The sequence below is a fragment of the Nicotiana tabacum genome, chromosome 24 (genome assembly GCF_000715075.1).
Source record: "Nicotiana tabacum cultivar K326 chromosome 24, ASM71507v2, whole genome shotgun sequence".
In the NCBI taxonomy this organism is placed as follows: domain Eukaryota; kingdom Viridiplantae; phylum Streptophyta; class Magnoliopsida; order Solanales; family Solanaceae; genus Nicotiana; species Nicotiana tabacum.
In genome coordinates, this window is record NC_134103.1 from 2,290,093 (window position 1) to 2,306,865 (window position 16,773).

At 36.4% G+C, this 16,773-nt stretch overlaps 1 protein-coding gene across 7 annotated transcripts; it reads left to right on the top strand.

Moving 5' to 3' along the window:
- The first annotated feature begins 8,724 nt into the window (after positions 1-8,724).
- On the top strand, positions 8,725-15,564 carry LOC107794882 (sulfhydryl oxidase 2). Of its 7 annotated transcripts, none has more exons than XM_016617436.2 (12): positions 8,725-9,121; positions 10,478-10,502; positions 11,005-11,097; positions 11,381-11,562; positions 12,294-12,363; positions 12,458-12,526; positions 12,609-12,682; positions 12,777-12,933; positions 13,581-13,621; positions 13,959-14,105; positions 14,230-14,676; positions 14,820-15,564. In XM_016617436.2, the coding sequence occupies exons 1-12, from the start codon at positions 8,895-8,897 to the stop codon at positions 14,839-14,841; spliced, it is 1,554 nt and encodes a 517-aa protein (XP_016472922.1). In that variant the 5' UTR covers positions 8,725-8,894; the 3' UTR covers positions 14,842-15,564. The 7 variants fall into 7 exon arrangements, with proteins under 7 accessions (XP_016472922.1, XP_016472920.1, XP_016472921.1 ...); XM_016617434.2 differs by having other exon boundaries at positions 14,230-14,721; positions 14,820-14,939; XM_016617435.2 differs by having other exon boundaries at positions 14,230-14,717; positions 14,820-14,939.
- The last annotated feature ends 1,209 nt before the right edge of the window (positions 15,565-16,773 follow it).

Sequence of the window (16,773 nt, forward strand, 5' to 3'; positions counted from 1 at the left end):
GCGAACCACTTCGCCTGTCGGGACTTCGAGTACAAGTCCCAATCTGGTCCCCGATGCATTGGAAGCACTGTCGGTGTACAAAATCCATAGATATTGTGGTCGCAGAGAAGTGTGGGAGGCTTCTTTTTTGACTTCGGGCATTATTTTTGCGCTGAAGTCCACGACAAAGTCGGCAAGGACTTGTGATTTTATCGTCGTCCATGGTTGATAAGTGATATCATGCTCGCTCAATTATATGCCCCACTTAACTAATCTTCCCGATAGCTCGGGCTTATGCAAGATGCTTCTCAAGGGAAATTTTGTGACTACTGAGATCGGATGGCATTGGAAGTAGGGTCTAAGCTTTCTTGAAGCTATGACCAAGTCCAAGGCCAGTTTTTTGAGGTGGGGATACCTCGTCTCAGTGTCGGCTAGGGTTTTGCTAATATAATAGATGGGAGATTGCGTACCTTTGTTTTCTCAGACCAGGGCTGCACTCACCACTACTTCGGATATGGCGAGGTAGACGAGCAGATGTTCCCCTAGTTCTACTTTGGCGAGTAACTGTGGTGATGATAGGTAGGCTTTTAGCTCCTTCAGGGCTTGAACACACGTGGATGTCAATAGGAGGTCGTTGTCCTTCTTGAGCACACCGAAAAATTTGTGACACCTATCAGATGATCTTGAGATGAATCTCGACAAGGCAGCGATGCGGCCGGTCAACTTCTGAACATATTTTTTGCTGTTTAAATATTCTGGTATTCCCTCAATGGCTTTGATTTGGTCGGGATTGACCTCGATGCCTCTTTGTGATACTAGGAAGCCCAGGAACTTTCCTGAAGTTACACCGAACGCACACTTCTCAGGGTTCAGTTTCATCCCATATCGCCTGAGTATGTCGAAGGCCTCTTTCAGGTGGTCGATGTGATCTTCTTTCTTTTTGGACTTGACGAGTTGGTCTTTGAATATTTTGGTCACCAACCTTTGGTATGTCACCCCCGCGTTTTTCAGTCCAAAGGGCATCACCCTGTAGCAGTACGTTCCTTGGTGTGTGATGGATGTGGTCTTCTCCTGGTCCTCCTCTTCTATAAGGATCTGATTGTAGCCCGAGTAGGCATCTAGGAAGCTCAGCAGTTCATGCTCGGTCGTCGTTACGTCAATGAGCTGGTCAATGTGAGGTAACGGGAATGAATCTTTGGGGCATGCATTGTTTAAATCCATAAAGTCTACGCACATCTGCCACTTTCCGTTTTTCTTTTTTACCATGACCACATTGGTAACCCACTGGGGATATTTTGATTCCTTGATGGAGCCGTTTTCTAACAATTTCTCGACCTCCTCGCGGATTGCATTATTTATAGTAGAATTGAACTTCCGCCTAACTTGCCTTACCGGGGGGTTGAACGGGTCAACGTTCAACCTATGTGTGGCGATTTCCTTCGGGATACCTAGCATGTCTGCATGGGAAAAAGCAAACAAGTCCGCATTAGCAGTTAAGAATTGACGGAATTTACCTAGTTCTTGAAGCTTGTGGCTGACGTAGGCTATCTTGTTGTGGTCGTTACCATCAAGTTGGGTGGGGTTGAGGTTTTCTACGGTTGATCCCACGGCGTCTATCGTTTCGGGATCTCTGATAACATCCATTTTTTCGTCACATCCCGACCTCGACACTGTTAATTGCTATGCATCCTCTGCTTTACCTCTCATCTGTTGGATATATGTACAATCCTGGGCGATGTGATAGCATTCTCGAGATGTGCGTTGTTCTCCTTGTATGCTGAATATTCCCCATGGGGTTAGATATTTGATAACTTGGTACAAGCTGGAGGGGATAGCCCTCATGGCGTGTATCCAAGGTCGACCTATTACGGCGTTGTACATCGTATCCTGGTCCATGATGTGGAATGTGGTTTCCATAGTGACGCCGCCGGCAAGGACGGGGAGTGTGATTCCCCCGGATGTTCATTCAACTGCATTGTTAAAACCTGTTAGTGTGATGCAGCGCGGTACTATCTTATCCTCGAGTTTCATTTGTGCAAGTACTCGAGGATGGATAATGCATGTGCCGCTCCCATCGTCTACCATAATGCGACTTACATCTGTATCTAATATTCGTAAAGTGATAACAAGGGCATCATAGTGAGGGAAAACCAAACCGTGGATATCTGACTTATTAAAGATGATACTTTCTTCGAGTTTGTCGTACCGTTCATGAGTGATTGACCGTTTGAGCTTGTAAGTTGTAGAAAACTTTACGTTGTTGATTGAAACGTCGTCGCCGCTCCCAATGATCATTTGAATGGTGTGGGTTGGTGAGGGCGATTTCGGCGGTCCCTGGTGTTGTTCATGTCCTCGAGCAAAGTTGGTCCTTCCTCGGTCGCTCAACAATTCTTTGAGGTGTCCTTAACGAAGCATGTTCATGACCTCCTGCCTTAGGATAATGCATTCCTCGGTTTTGTGACCTCGCTCTTGGTGGAATTCGCAGAGGGCGTTTGATTTTCTAGTGCTGGGATCTGACCTCATCTTTTGTGGCCACTTTACTTTTGGTCCTAGCTTCTCCGGTGCATAGACTATTTCTGAAGGTGACACACAAAAATTATGAGCGGATAGTAAATGGGGCATACCTCTCTCGTTCCGGTGAGTCCCTGTCCTTGGCCTAGAAGGGCCCTCCTCGTTGCGGGAGGGGGGCATAATGGAATTTCTGACATATGGCTGATGCCTTTCTCGGTTGGATCGTGGAGCTGCAAGATCTCTCTTGGCATCATTTCTTCGATCCTTTCTTGTTTTGGCTTGTACCGAGGACAATCGATGGGTTGGTCCATTCAGGTCATCTTCGTCGGCACGGACCTCGGCACAGTAGGCATTATGTATCTCATCCCAAGTGGTTGGAGGATTTTTCATTAGCCGACTTAATAGTTTTCTGGTCGCCCTTGAGCCATTCCTGTTCAACCCGTTCTGGAAAGCTGCTACATGCATTCCTTCCGATACATTCGGTAAGGTCATCCTTACTCTGTTGAATCGAGCGAGGAAGTCCCTCAATCCCTCTCCGGGTGATTTTCTGATGGAAAATATATCGTTCAGTCTTGCTTCTGCCTTTTTAGCCCCAGCATGGGCCGTTACGAACTTGTCGGCCGTCTCTTCGAATGTTTCAATAGAGCGTGTGGGCAGCTATGAATACCAAGTTAATGCTCCTCTGGTAAGGGTCTCGCTGAACTTTTTCAACAAGATGGAGGAGACTTGTTCTTTGGCGAGATCATTGTCTTTTACCGCAGTGACATAGTGAGTTACATGATCTTCGGGGTCGGTCGTACCGTCGTAAATTTTCTGGTAAGACGGCATCTTGAACGTCTTAGGTATGGCATGTGGGGCAGCTTCGTCACTATAGGGCGGCTCGACGAACCGACCAGCGTCTCTTTTTGGCAAGAGTTTTGGGGCACCCGGTATTTTGTCGACCCTCTCTTGGTGTTCTCTCATTTGATCCCGAAGTATTTTGTTTTCATTTTTCATTTCTTCCATTTCCCTTAGAATGGCCGTAAGGTTGTCGTTTCCTGCGTTATTAATATTGTGAGTGATACCTGCTACTGAAGGGGAAGGGTCGTGCTGCTTGGCCACTGTTGGTGCAATGCAAGTCCATGCATTTTCTCTATCTGCCTCCTAGCGGGCTTGTTTAGGATGTCGAACAGCTTATTTTTCAGCCAGGCCTCGAGTAGCTTCTTCACCGCTGGTGGCGCCTCTTCCGTTGTGGACATGGAAGCTCCTTTACCACGGGATGCTGTGATACTGTTGTGAGGGAGGGGTGATCCACTCCATCGGGAAGAGGTGTTAGGCATTGTGTCTTCGCCTTCTGTTTCAGAGACCTCATTGATGGTGTTTAAGAGGTTGGTAGTGAGATTGGCCACTGCCTTCATCCTTTCTTCTCCTCTTTCTGCCAGTCAGGTCTGGGTGTACAAGGAAGTAGAATCCTTTTTTTTTGTGAACTGTGCCAGTTATAGATCTAGAAAAAACTAAAGATTAAACTAAGAAATCCCCACAGAAGGTGCCAAATTGTTTGACCCAGAAAAGTAGATGTTTGATTAAACTAACTAATTTAATAAAATAAAGAGGCTAAATCTAATTGATGATAATAACTTCAGATCTATAATTGATTGACACAGATAATGCTAGAGCAAAATTGAAAGAAGGAGAAAAGTGGAATGCGTTCGATGTTCCAAGATTCTTGATGATGGAGGAATATTGAGTAATAAATAGCAATAAATGGCATTAAAGAAAATAAGGAGAATGATTCCTCCAATACTGAATGAAAGGGATGATTCTTCTTCTAACAATAATGAATGAAAGATCGGTACTAGAATGTAAGGACCTTTTTTGGATCTAAAAGAAAAAGTGTGGAATAATAGATCATTCCCTCTGTTTAGAAAGGTAATAGTTGTCTTTTGTTCAGAAAGAATGTTAGTCTTACAAAGTATGTTTTCCCTATGAGAGCCCCCTCTCTTACCCCTCTCCTTTTTCTATTCACAAGGACATGCCCCCAACTAATTCTAAAAGTACAAGTATAAAGAATATCTAACGGAATATTCTCTTAAGGTTCTATTATCAAACTAGTTGTTACTATTCCTTATGATACTTGATCTCGGTCATGATTGGCTTGCTCCGCGATGGGTCCCATTAGTTACTGTTCGATCTCGACCATATCGCTTTTCACGATACAGCTTTGCGTCAAATCCTAAAGGAAGCAGATTTTTGGCCCATACACAACTAGCAGTTAATACTATTGAAGTTCGTTTCTTCATCATATTGAAGGTAACCAAAATATGCAGAGATAAACCTGGAAATTAGCAATGAACAATAAAGCAGAAAACTAGAATTTATTTTCTCTGCCATGATCGCACCCACATTAGGGTCGTGAGACTCAAACCCAAGACTTCTGGTTAAGGATGCAGGAGTAATAATTACTCCACCACAATCCTTATTGGTGATTTTACGATCATTGCTAGCTTTTTCTTTGAATAATTTTAAACAAAAAACTTGATACTAATTGATAAAACAATTAAAACAACCTAAAAATAATCGAATACTTTGGGGTGTTTTGTCAAAAGGGAAAGGCTACATAGTTTAAGTTTAGTTAATAGATAGAAGGGGCGACAATATCGATGGTCACTTGAGAGAATATAATAAAGAGAACAATGTTGGTGTATCTTTCAGCAAGGGACAAAGAGTGTTTAATTTCTTTGAATACAAGAGTTGGTAAAATTCAATCAATTCGCATCATAAATCGCAACCTCTTATAAGTTGCATTTGTAGAATACGATTTATAGTCTCAATTAACGAATTTGACTTATAAATCGCAAATAGGATCTCATTTGGTAATTGCGACTTGTATATCACATTTGTTCTTTCATGCTTACATATCCATTTTGATTTTGCGATTTAATTGACTTATATATCTCATTTGTTCTTTTATACTTACATATCCATTTTGGTTTTGCGACTTATATAAGCTTATCGAATGCGTTTTTCCTAAGTTTCCTGATTTAAGAACTATATTTCAGCTAGTGACAAAGAGTGTTTCTTTCATACAAGAGTTGGTCTAAGTTGAACGCTCTCCGTTTAGCTTCCGATTTTTAAAAAACAATTTGAAGTCATTTTCTGGTAACCTTGAAAAATATTGAGAAAGTGATCCAATAGGTATGAATCTCATAAATTATCATTACAATCCATGTTGAAAATATAAAAATAAGATCTTTGCAATCAACTGCAATATAAACTATCAAGATATATGGTTAAAGAGTCCATAATTCAAATGGTCACTTAATTATCCCTAATTATCTAGTAAAGTTATTTTTCTTTCGTTTATAACAGAAAAGTCACTTAACTATGCATATAGCACTCAGAATGTCACTTAACCAAATTTCTCAAACTTTTGATGGCTAAATATCTATTTACCCTCTAAATTTTTATTTTTATTTTTGTCTTTGTTTTTAAATATCATGATTTTTTTCTTTTTAATCTATATTATAAACTTACCTATAGAACAAATAAATTTTATTATAAAGTAAAAAGTGTAAAATATTTGTTAAGCATATATAATATTGAAACAATAAATAATTGAGCATAACTTTTAAGCATATATAATATATATTATAAAATATATCTCTATTTTAAATTATTTATATTAAACGTATGGAATATAAGTTTTCAAAATTTTTATTCTATTTTATTTTCAATTTTGTAATTTCTTTTTTGAGTTTTTGCCATTACTATCAAAATCATTTATGCGAATAGATTATTCTAATTAAATTTTTTATTGTGCTCAATTATTTTATATTCCAACATTATATATGCTTGAAAAATATTTTGCACGTTTTACTTTATGAATAAATTTATTTGCTTTATAAGTAAGTCCATAATATAAATTAAAAATAAAAAATAATATTTGAAATGTAAAAGAAAGAAGATAAAGGTTGATAATTTATAGGGTAAAATAGATATTTGACCTTTAAAAGTTTGAGAAATTTGGTTGAGTGACATTCTAAGTGCTATAGGCATAGTTAAGTGACCTTCCTGTCACAAATAAAAGAAAAATGACTTTACGGATAATTAGGGATAATTGAGTGATCATTCGAGTAATGAACTTTATTGTTAAATAGATGAGATCGCTCTTAACTTGAAATTTGGTAGGGAATGCATTTAAATTAATCGATTTTTTTTTGTTTCCCCATATTCGTTGTGATCCGACTAAATTCGAATTAGTGAAATTATTTTTTAGTCGAGTCAGTATTCTACTCTACAAATATAGTATTTAAAAAAACGAAAAAAGCTAAATATGCTCATGTACTATGAGAAAAGGTTTAAATATGCCCCTCGTTATACTTTGGGTCCAAATATACCTATGCCGTAATACTATTGATTCAAATATACCCCTCTTCCGTTAAGTTTGTCCAAGATAGATATCCAATCTTACGTGGCACTAAAATTTGATGAGGTGGATGTCACGTGACATGCCACCTCAGCACCCCTAACTCATTTTATAAAATGGATTAGGGGCAATGGTGGTAGAGGGGAAGAAAATTTTAATGGTGGACAAAAAAATAGAAGGGAGGGGTAAAATGGGTTAGGGGCGCTGACATGGCACCCACCTCATTAACTGTTAGTGCCACGTAGGATTAAATGTCCACCTTAGACAAACTTAACAGAAGAAGGGTATATTTGAAACAATAATATAATGGGGATATATTTAAATATTTTTTTCATAGTACAAGGGTATATTTGGACCTTTTCTGATAAAAAAGTTGCAAAGTACAAATAACTTAGACCAGGGAAATAAACAAAAAAAAGAAGAAATTGCTCGACAAACCAAAAAGAAAGTGGCATTTGGTACTTGTACTTAGGGGTGTACATATGTCGGATTGGTTCGAATTTTTCAATTACCAAACCAAACTAATTGTGTCGGGTTATTAAATCTAATGACCAAACCAAACCAATAAAAGTCGGATTTTTTAATCTCGATTTTTCTTGGATTTTTGGATTTTTTTCTTCATAAGGTCTTCATAGCATAAAACGTAGAATTTACGCTCCAAATATTTCTTTAATCCTAGTATGGAAGAACTATGCAAGGTATTTTTAGAAGAAAAAAAATATGAGATGAGTCATGACATTGTACTAAAATATTCAACAATAAAGATAATAAAATCGTATAAAATAAATATTATTAATAATCCATAATGAGGATTACATAATCTAAAATTACTAAGTTGTTAAAATAAGTACGACTAATAAGTACTACTACCTCCATTCCAATTTATGTGAACCTATTTTATTTTTGGTCCGTTCCAAAAAGAATGACCCAATTCTAAATTTGGAAACAATTTTGCTTAAACTTACAATTTTACCATTAATGAGAAGCTTTTATAATCACACAAATACTTTGGGTCCCTTTTTGAATTGTTTAGGACCACAAATTCCAAAAATTTTTATTTTTTCTTAAACTTTGTGCCTAGTCAAACAGGTTCACATAAATTGGAACGGAGAGAGTATTATTTTACTTAAACTTACAATTCTACCATTAATGAGAAGCTTTTATAATCACACAAATACTTTGGGTCCCTTTTTGAATTGTTTAGGACCACAAATTCCAAAAGTTTTTATTTTTTCTTAAACTTTGTGCCTAGTCAAACAGGTTCACATAAATTGGAACGGAGAGAGTATTATTTACTTGACTAAATGCCAAAAAAAATAAGCTATATATTTTATCTAAAACATGAAAAAATTAAAAATAGATATACAACACTATTGTCATTCTTAATACACTTAGATGGAACGTCTTTTGTTAGCATTAGTTTCGATTTCATTTTGGTTTGGGATTTATTTGAGTTACTAATATTTATGAACTATAAAATTTATTGGAGCATTCAAAAATTATAAGTCCAAGCTTGAAATAATACGTTAAAAGATAAGATTATGAAAAAATTTAAGAAATATTTATAAACGACACTACAATAAATATTTTAATGTATTAAATATATTAAAAAGTTCTATACATGTAATGTTGGGTTGGGTTGGTTTCGGTTTAACTTTTTTTTAGTTAAAATCAAATTAAACCAAACCAATTATGATCGAATTTTATTTTTAATATCAAACTAAATCATAGTTGGGTTTTATTTCTCGGTTTGATTCGGATTGTCACTTTGGTTCGGTTTATCATTTTTCTTTATACACCTACTTGTACTAACAAAACCTTAAAAAAATTGTACTTTCTTTAGTTATTACCAAAATCAGATCGAAATCTTTCCCTAAATCTCTGAAACTTCTATACCTCAAATTTGACCTTCATCTTTGTCTTGTTCTCCCCCATTTCTGTAACTTTTTTGACATATATAACCTCTTTTTTTTCTTTCACTTTACACAAAATTTTGGTCATGACTTTTTGCTCTGTATTTTTACTGCTATTCTTGATTCTATTATTTTCAAGCTTTGAACAATCAGTTTCAGTTTCAAGTGGATCTCAACGTGTGATTCTTCGATCAATCATAAAGGAGAATAACCAAGATGGTGACTTTGCTATTGATTTAAATACCACCAACTTTGATACTGTTCTTAAGGAGACTCCTGCCCCTTATGTTATTGTTGAATTCTTTGCTCACTGGTCAGTTCATATAAAAAAAATTATTTTTTGTTGGCTTTTTTTTTCTTTTTGGGTTTTTGAGAATTAAATGTTTCTTGGAGGAACCATGTTGTTTAGTGGAGACAAAGTAATATAAATAAATAAATCTTTTTTTCAGGTTTGTTTTGTAAATGGGATTTTATGGATGAGTTTTTTGTTCTCTTGGGTTAATAACTGAAAATCTTAATGGCCCATTTTAGATTTTTTTTTTCTTTTTTTTTTTTGTTGTTATATTGATATAATGTAAAAATAACATCTTTTTTTATAGCAAATTATGGGATCTACATGTTGAAGGTATAGTCAAGACTTCTCTATAATAGCATTATGTAACAGTAATTAACCGTAAAAACTAAGTTTTTCATTCTATGTTATGTTATAATATATGTCCTATATAATAGCATTTCATTATAGCAGCCAAAAAATATCGGAACAAATGAGGCTGTTATAGAGAGGATTGACTGTAGTTTGTATATAATGTAAAAGTAACATCTTAGTTTGTTTCTGTTACTTGGTAAAGTTAGGATGTTCTTTTGTTTTTTGTTTTTGAGTTTGTGTGATTCTGGGAAGCTGGTGAGCAAAGAAGACATTATAGGTTTTGAGGGGCATATATAAAGATTGCGGTTTTTAAAAAAAAAAAATATTCTTTGATCAGCTAGAATACAAAGATTGTAGCTTTGTGGATGAGGGTTTAATTTGGATTGACTAAAAAGCTTAATTTATTGGTATAAATTAATCATGTGCTGGTTGGTAAAATCTTTCATTATGCTGGTGCTAGTCTTGTATTTTCGCTTCGGTTTTCTGATTGGTTCGCTTGTTGTTGCTCTTTACTTTTATTTTTCCTGCGCCATGGGTTTACCGGAAACAACCTCTGCCTTCTTAAAGGTAGGAGTAAAGTCTGCGTACACACTACCATCCCCAGATCCCACTTGCGAGATTACACTAAGTTTTTTGTTATTTTTGTTGTTGTATGGTTAAATGTCAATATAAGAGTTGGCTATGTTCTTTTTATTTCACCAAACTAAGAGTCGAAGGTGCTTCACAAGTTTTTGCAACTATTGGTTCTATATTCTACTTCTTAGTTGTTTAACATTCTTTAGTCAACTTGTTTTGCAATGAATTTCCAAGCTAGTAGAAACCGAATTCAGCGATGCTGAATGCAGTTTGTCTCAGTATAGGGAAAACGTAAAACGTTATCTTTACTTGTGTTTTTTACTTTGTAATCGTTGGCTGACTAATCTTGAGGTTGCTAGAGTCTATTCGTAAATATTCCTTTGTATTTCAAGTTCCTATTTGTATGCCATGTGATTCTTACTTGAATCATTTTTACTTGTCTTGCAGGTGTCCCGCTTGTAGAAATTATAAGGTATTACCTCTATCCCAAAAATGATGATCGGATTCAAATTACAAGAGTCAGACTTTGACAAGTTTCAATGTAGATTAAACATTAGGTCTTATATTTATAAAGTTATAACAATATAGTTGTTACTTATATTTATTTAGTTGTTACTTCTTGTTGCCACTGCTTCTTTCATATTTTCTTTAGCTGAGGGTCTATCGAAAACAGCCTTCTCTGCCCTCCCAGGATAGGGGTAAGGCTGCGTACTACATCCTACCCTCCCCAGATCCTACTTGTGGGAATCCACTGGGTTTGTTGTTGTTGAATACCCATAGACTAATAAATTCATAAAGATACTAACAAAACAGATAAAAACCGAACACTTGAGAAGTTAAAAGAAGAAAAAATTCAGACGGATAAAAAACAAATGATGATGAAGTCATGTTTCCAAATGAAAGTGGGTAAAATGGGATAGGATGAGTAGATTTTTGTTGTAATGGTTCTCATAGAAGTAGCAATAATTTTGCAGCCACAATATGAAAAAGTTGCAAGACTCTTCAACGGGGCAGATGCTAGTCATCCAGGAATCATATTAATGACAAGGGTAGATTGTGCATCGACGGTATTGCTCTATGCTTTGTTTATGCTTCTAAGAAAATGCTCAATATTATCGATAATCTTTTCTTTTGCTTGATATGTTATTCTACGCCATTAGGAAGCATATTGATACCTTTTCCATTTTTCTGATGATTTCCCGCGTTAATGAAAATTGTTCGTCTTTGCTTAGGTCTTTATGATTTCAAAGTTGTTTCATATCATATGTAAAACCATGAGTTATGCTCTTTTACGATCTACTTAACCTAACTGATTTATTCCCATCACTTATCACCTTTTTGGCAGCACAGATAAATTCTAATCTTTGTGACAAGTTCTCTGTGGATCATTACCCGATGCTTTTTTGGGGTCCTCCTAAGAAGTTTGTTGGTGGTGGTTGGGGTCCAAATCAAGAAAAAAGTGAAATACTTCCGATTGAAAATGGACGAACTGCTGATGTCTTGCTTGGCTGGATCAACAAACAATTGGGAAGGTATAAATGAATGTCGTTTATAGGTTCTTTCCTTCATTCTTAACAACAATGAAGGAAACGTATGTTGCTAAGTAGTTAACAGGAGAGACTATGTTTTTTTTTTCGTTTTCGCTTTTAAAGGATAAAGTTGTAAAGTTCAAAAGTATAAAAGTTAGAATTTTGGCTTTATATTCTGTTCGAACTGGACTTCACTTTGGGACCGCTAAGAAGGTAATGTGAGCATTCCGTTTAGTTGGAGTAATTAGGAAGCGACAGGGAGGCTTGGACGGGCTTTATATATCATGAACTGCGTAACAAAAAAGATCTCTGCATCATCAAATTCGAAATAATGTTTCGATCTTCGACAACCACAACACTATAGGATGATGTCCTCTGAGATTTCAGTTGGATCTTGAAATTAAAAGAAAAATAGTAGTCTCAACTTCTAAACTACCTGGCGGAGTTGTACAAGCTATGAACAATAGATTGGTAATCCCATATTTCTCTACAACAATGATGCACTGGTAAAATTACTCATACAACTATATATCTAGTGATGTAATAATGTAACAGAAGTTGAGGTTCTCCGTATTGAAGAATGTGAAACTTGAGTGTATTTTATCACAAGCTATTGTTCACGTTATCATTCATTGTGCACTACTGCATAATAAGATGCTCCACTTAAAAGTTATTCTCTGATATGTCTTTGACTAGCTTCTGCATTCTTCTTTCCTTCAACTTTGAACTCTCAGCTCATATGGCTTGGATGATGGAAAATACGAGAATGAGCATCTTCAGACAAACACTTCAGATCCTGGCCAGGTTACTAGACCATGACTTTTGATTCTTACATAAATGAAATTTAGGCTGCCTCTTATATACTTCTTCTTACTTCTGCAAACTTTTGCTTGTGAAGATTGCCAAAGCTATCTATGATGTTGAGGAGGCAACATCTACTGCCTTTAGTATTATTTTAGACCACAAGGTAAAGGGCTGAATCCTCTGTCTTTGTTAGATCAATAATTTATGTCGACCAACTTTAAGGTGTTAGTCCTCAATCCGTGCAGATGATTAAACCAGAAACTCGGGCATCACTTATAAAGTTTCTTCAGCTTTTGGTTGCTCATCACCCTTCTAGGAGGTTTTCTCCTATTCTTTGGTGCTTTTCCGCATTATTGTAGGCTTATAACAATAACCACGTTTCCCTTACATGTGGAGTCGTATACTTATACTAGGTGCCGGAAGGGGAGTGCAGATGTACTTGTTAATTTTGATGATCTTTGTCCATCATCTACGATGTTGGTTAACAATGAGGAAGCTGAAAGTTGTAGCAAAAAGGGAGCTATAGGAAATTACCAGATTTGTGGTAAAGAGGTTCCTCGCGGATATTGGGTAGGTTACTTAACCCTGCTTCTTTACTGTAGCTGATGCATCTGGTGTTATTATTTAGTTATATATTCTTTAGATTTTTTCTGTTTCAGTTTCTTACTGAAAGAGGGAGTGTAACTAAGATGAAGTTTTTATGATGTAAAACTTATTGTTAAGTAGAAGTGATGTAATGTGTAAAATGTTTCTCCACAACCATGTTAAAAATAGAATCTTTTTATTCCGGAGGTTACTCATAGTAGAAGATTTATACTTCAAAACAACAACAACAACAACCCAGTATAATCCCACAGTATAATCCCACCCTGGGGTAGTGTGTACGCAGACTTACCCCTACCTTGGGGTAGAGAGGCTGTTTCCGATAGACCCTCGGCTCCCTCCCTCCAAGAACTCCCCACCTTGCTCTTGGGGTGACTCGAACTCACAACCTCTTGGTTGGAAGTGGAGGGTGCTCACCACTAGAGCAACCCACTCTTGTCAAGATTTATACTTCAAAAACTAAATGAAAATTGCAAAGCGCCAATCAGGGCAAAAGCTTGCCGAGGGACTCTAATTTTCACTACTTAGGTGAAGTTTGTGAAACACTTAAGTTTATGAAAATATGCTTTCTATATCTCGCAAATTTGTGTATGACAATTTATTTTCTACTGCAGATGTATTGTCGTGGCAGCAAGAATGATACTAGAGGTTTTAGGTAATGGATCATTCATGTAGTCTCTTCTTCGCATTACAAATTTTGTGATTGTATATTCACCAAAAACTGTAGTAAAAAAATATGTGCAGGCAAATGAAGCCTAAAGTGCCCGTTTTCTACCATCTGCTTATTTCCGCCGTCTTTTGTCTTTCCATAACTTCTTTTGATAACTAGCAGAACATAAAACAGGTCAATCAAAGAGAAAGGCTGAAGTTTGATCGTTCAGTGATAATATGCTTCTATTAACATAATACGTTCACAACTTTAATAGAGTTGTTGTATAGATAAAATTTGCTTTGGCAGTTTCCTTAGCCACATGACGTTTGTTTCTTTGCAGTTGCGGTTTGTGGGTTTTGTTACATTCACTCTCCGTAAGAGTGGAGGACGGAGAAAGCAACATGGCATTTAGAAGTGCATGTGATTTTATACACAACTTTTTCGTTTGTGAGGAGTGTAGGCAACACTTTTACGAAATGTGCTTAAGGTAAAAATGTTGTTTAGATTCGGTTTGTTTGTCAACTTATTCTGTCCGATTATTACCTTTTTGCTATCTGCTAATCCAAGTCAGGTAATGGTAACTGTTCTGTTCGAATATTCCTAATTTTCAGCGTGTCTACTCCGTTCAAGAAAGCACGTGATTTTGCCCTCTGGTTGTGGCGTGCTCACAACCAGGTTAACAAAAGACTGATAAAAGAAGAAGCATCCCTCGGAACTGGCGATCCTGAATTTCCAAAAGCTATTTGGCCTCCAAAACAGCTTTGTTCCTCGTGTTACCTCAGCCCAAGCAAAACAAGTGAGGAAAATAATAAGATCGATTGGGATGAGGACGAGGTCTTCAAGTTTTTGGTCAGTTACTACGGGAAAGAACTAGTAACTCTTTACAAGGACAATGAACAGCAAGGCGGTGGTAAGACTGAAAAAATAGTTGCCGAAGAGTTGGTAGCCTCGACAAATGCAGTTGTGGTTCCAGTTGGAGCTGCGTTGGCTATTGCAGTTGCGAGCTGTGCATTCGGAGCGCTTGCGTACATCTGGCGCTCACGACAAAAGAATCGGAAGTATAAATATATATACTCTTTAAAGAATATATGATTACATTGTAGGTATAACATATAATTGATATGTAGGATAGAGATAGAGGAGTTTCTACTCATGGTAGGTTGACATTCTTATCTTTTTGTCTCTTACCGGAACATTTCAGGCCACGAAGAAGCTGGAACTGAGTTTGTTAAACGGGACAGATCGCTCATCGCTGTAATTATATTTGACAAACAAGTCAAATGAGGCTTTATAGAGAACAAGTTGAGAGGATTGTATTGTATCACATGTGCTGGAAATTCATGTGCTTCTTTCCTTTGCCTATTATTACCGTCTTTTGGGATGAATAATTGCAATATAATTACACAGGCTATGGCAAGAAAGGGCAGCCCAGTGCACTAAGCTCCCGTTATGTGCGAGGTTCGGAAAAGGAACGGATCACAAGGGTGTATTGTATGCAGTCTTATCCTATATTTCTGCAAGAGGTTGTTTTCATTGTTCGAACACGTGACCTCTCAACTGGCAGCAACTTTATCAGTTACGCCAGGGCTTCCCTTCAATTACACAAGTTATGCTGATAATGAATATCTTTTTGGACACCGGCGGTGTCACGGCCAGCTTACGCACCTTGACTATTCCATCGGGTACCTGGGAAGACCTAGTGTTTTAAGTTTTTGCCGGGATATGTTATTAAATGGGTGCATTTTGATGTTTAAAAAAAAAACTCAAATGATTACATGTTGGGTTCAAGTTGGGGTCTTCTCTTTCTCTTTTCACACCCTTTAATACATAAAAGTTAGCTTTAGGCATTGCAGTGGCGAAGATTGGATCAGCTTTGCGAAACGTCAAAATATTTTGAAACAAATTCAATTTCTCGGAATAATTAATAATTAGTAGATTATTTGATACTGGAAGGGTTTGTAATGATTTATGAGATATTTCTTACTTGATGTTTACAGTATCCTCGATCTCATTGATTGAGCTTACATTTTTAAGATAATGTTTGATTTAAATGTGTCTCTTTTCTAGTCAATTTGTAAACAACATTGATTGTGAGTTGTGACAATGGATTGTACTTTCTTTAATATGTTCCACTCACAGACGAGGGTACCTATTAGGTATTGGATATTTAGTCACGACACGTCTCATATTATTGAATCATTAATAATTAGAGGTCAAATATGATTCATGCAGTCACAACGTAATGGTAGATCAATTATCCACCATTCATAATTGATGCCCTGTCGAGAACGGAAGTAGCGAATCTCTTTCTCTTTACTTATATAATTTCGAAATTATCACACAAGAAAAATTCAAGTGAAACAAAAAAATTTATTTTAAATAAGACGCCTTCAAGATGTTCAAACTTGGCAGAAGTAAAAAAGAAAAATTCCGACAAAGGGTGTTCAAGATGTTCAATATATGTTATATATATCTAAAATTTAATATTTTACTTATATACACAGTATAATTTTTCGTAATATCTCGAACAAAGAATGTTCTAGTAAATAGAAGGTGATCATTCAACCACCTGTGATACTAAGACCAATAGGTTCAAAATGAATTTGTGCCGCAAATATTAAGCAATCTACTCTATGTAGGTGTCCTTTATTTCATTTATGAATAAGGCTGGTCAGCCACTTTTCTAGACCAAGATCAATAATTTCTCCTAAATATCCTTAGTTTCCTTTTTTTATTTTTTGTAATCTTATATTTTGCTTATTTATTTGGTGAGTTGTGGAGGGTGGAGGTGGATTGGGTAGGTTTCTTTAGACAGTAGAAGAGGACTTTGAACAAATCTAAGTTTTTAATGTTTGAGTTAGTGGAATAGAACTTCCCCCCTTGACCATTCAAAGAATATGAGTCTTCCCTTTCAACATAAAAATGAGAGTTTCTCTATATAGAACCACATGGTTCCTTAAAGGCTTCACATTGTCTCTTCTTTCCCAAATAATTAGATATAGTAAATAAGTTAGGCAAACAGAACTTTCTCAACCATGAAACACCAACTTCAATAGAAATGCAAGAAAAGGTTGCGTACACTATCCATTGAAATAATTTGTGCACGAGTAGATCATATATATACCGTCAAGGAGTGCGGTGGGATAGTTAAAATG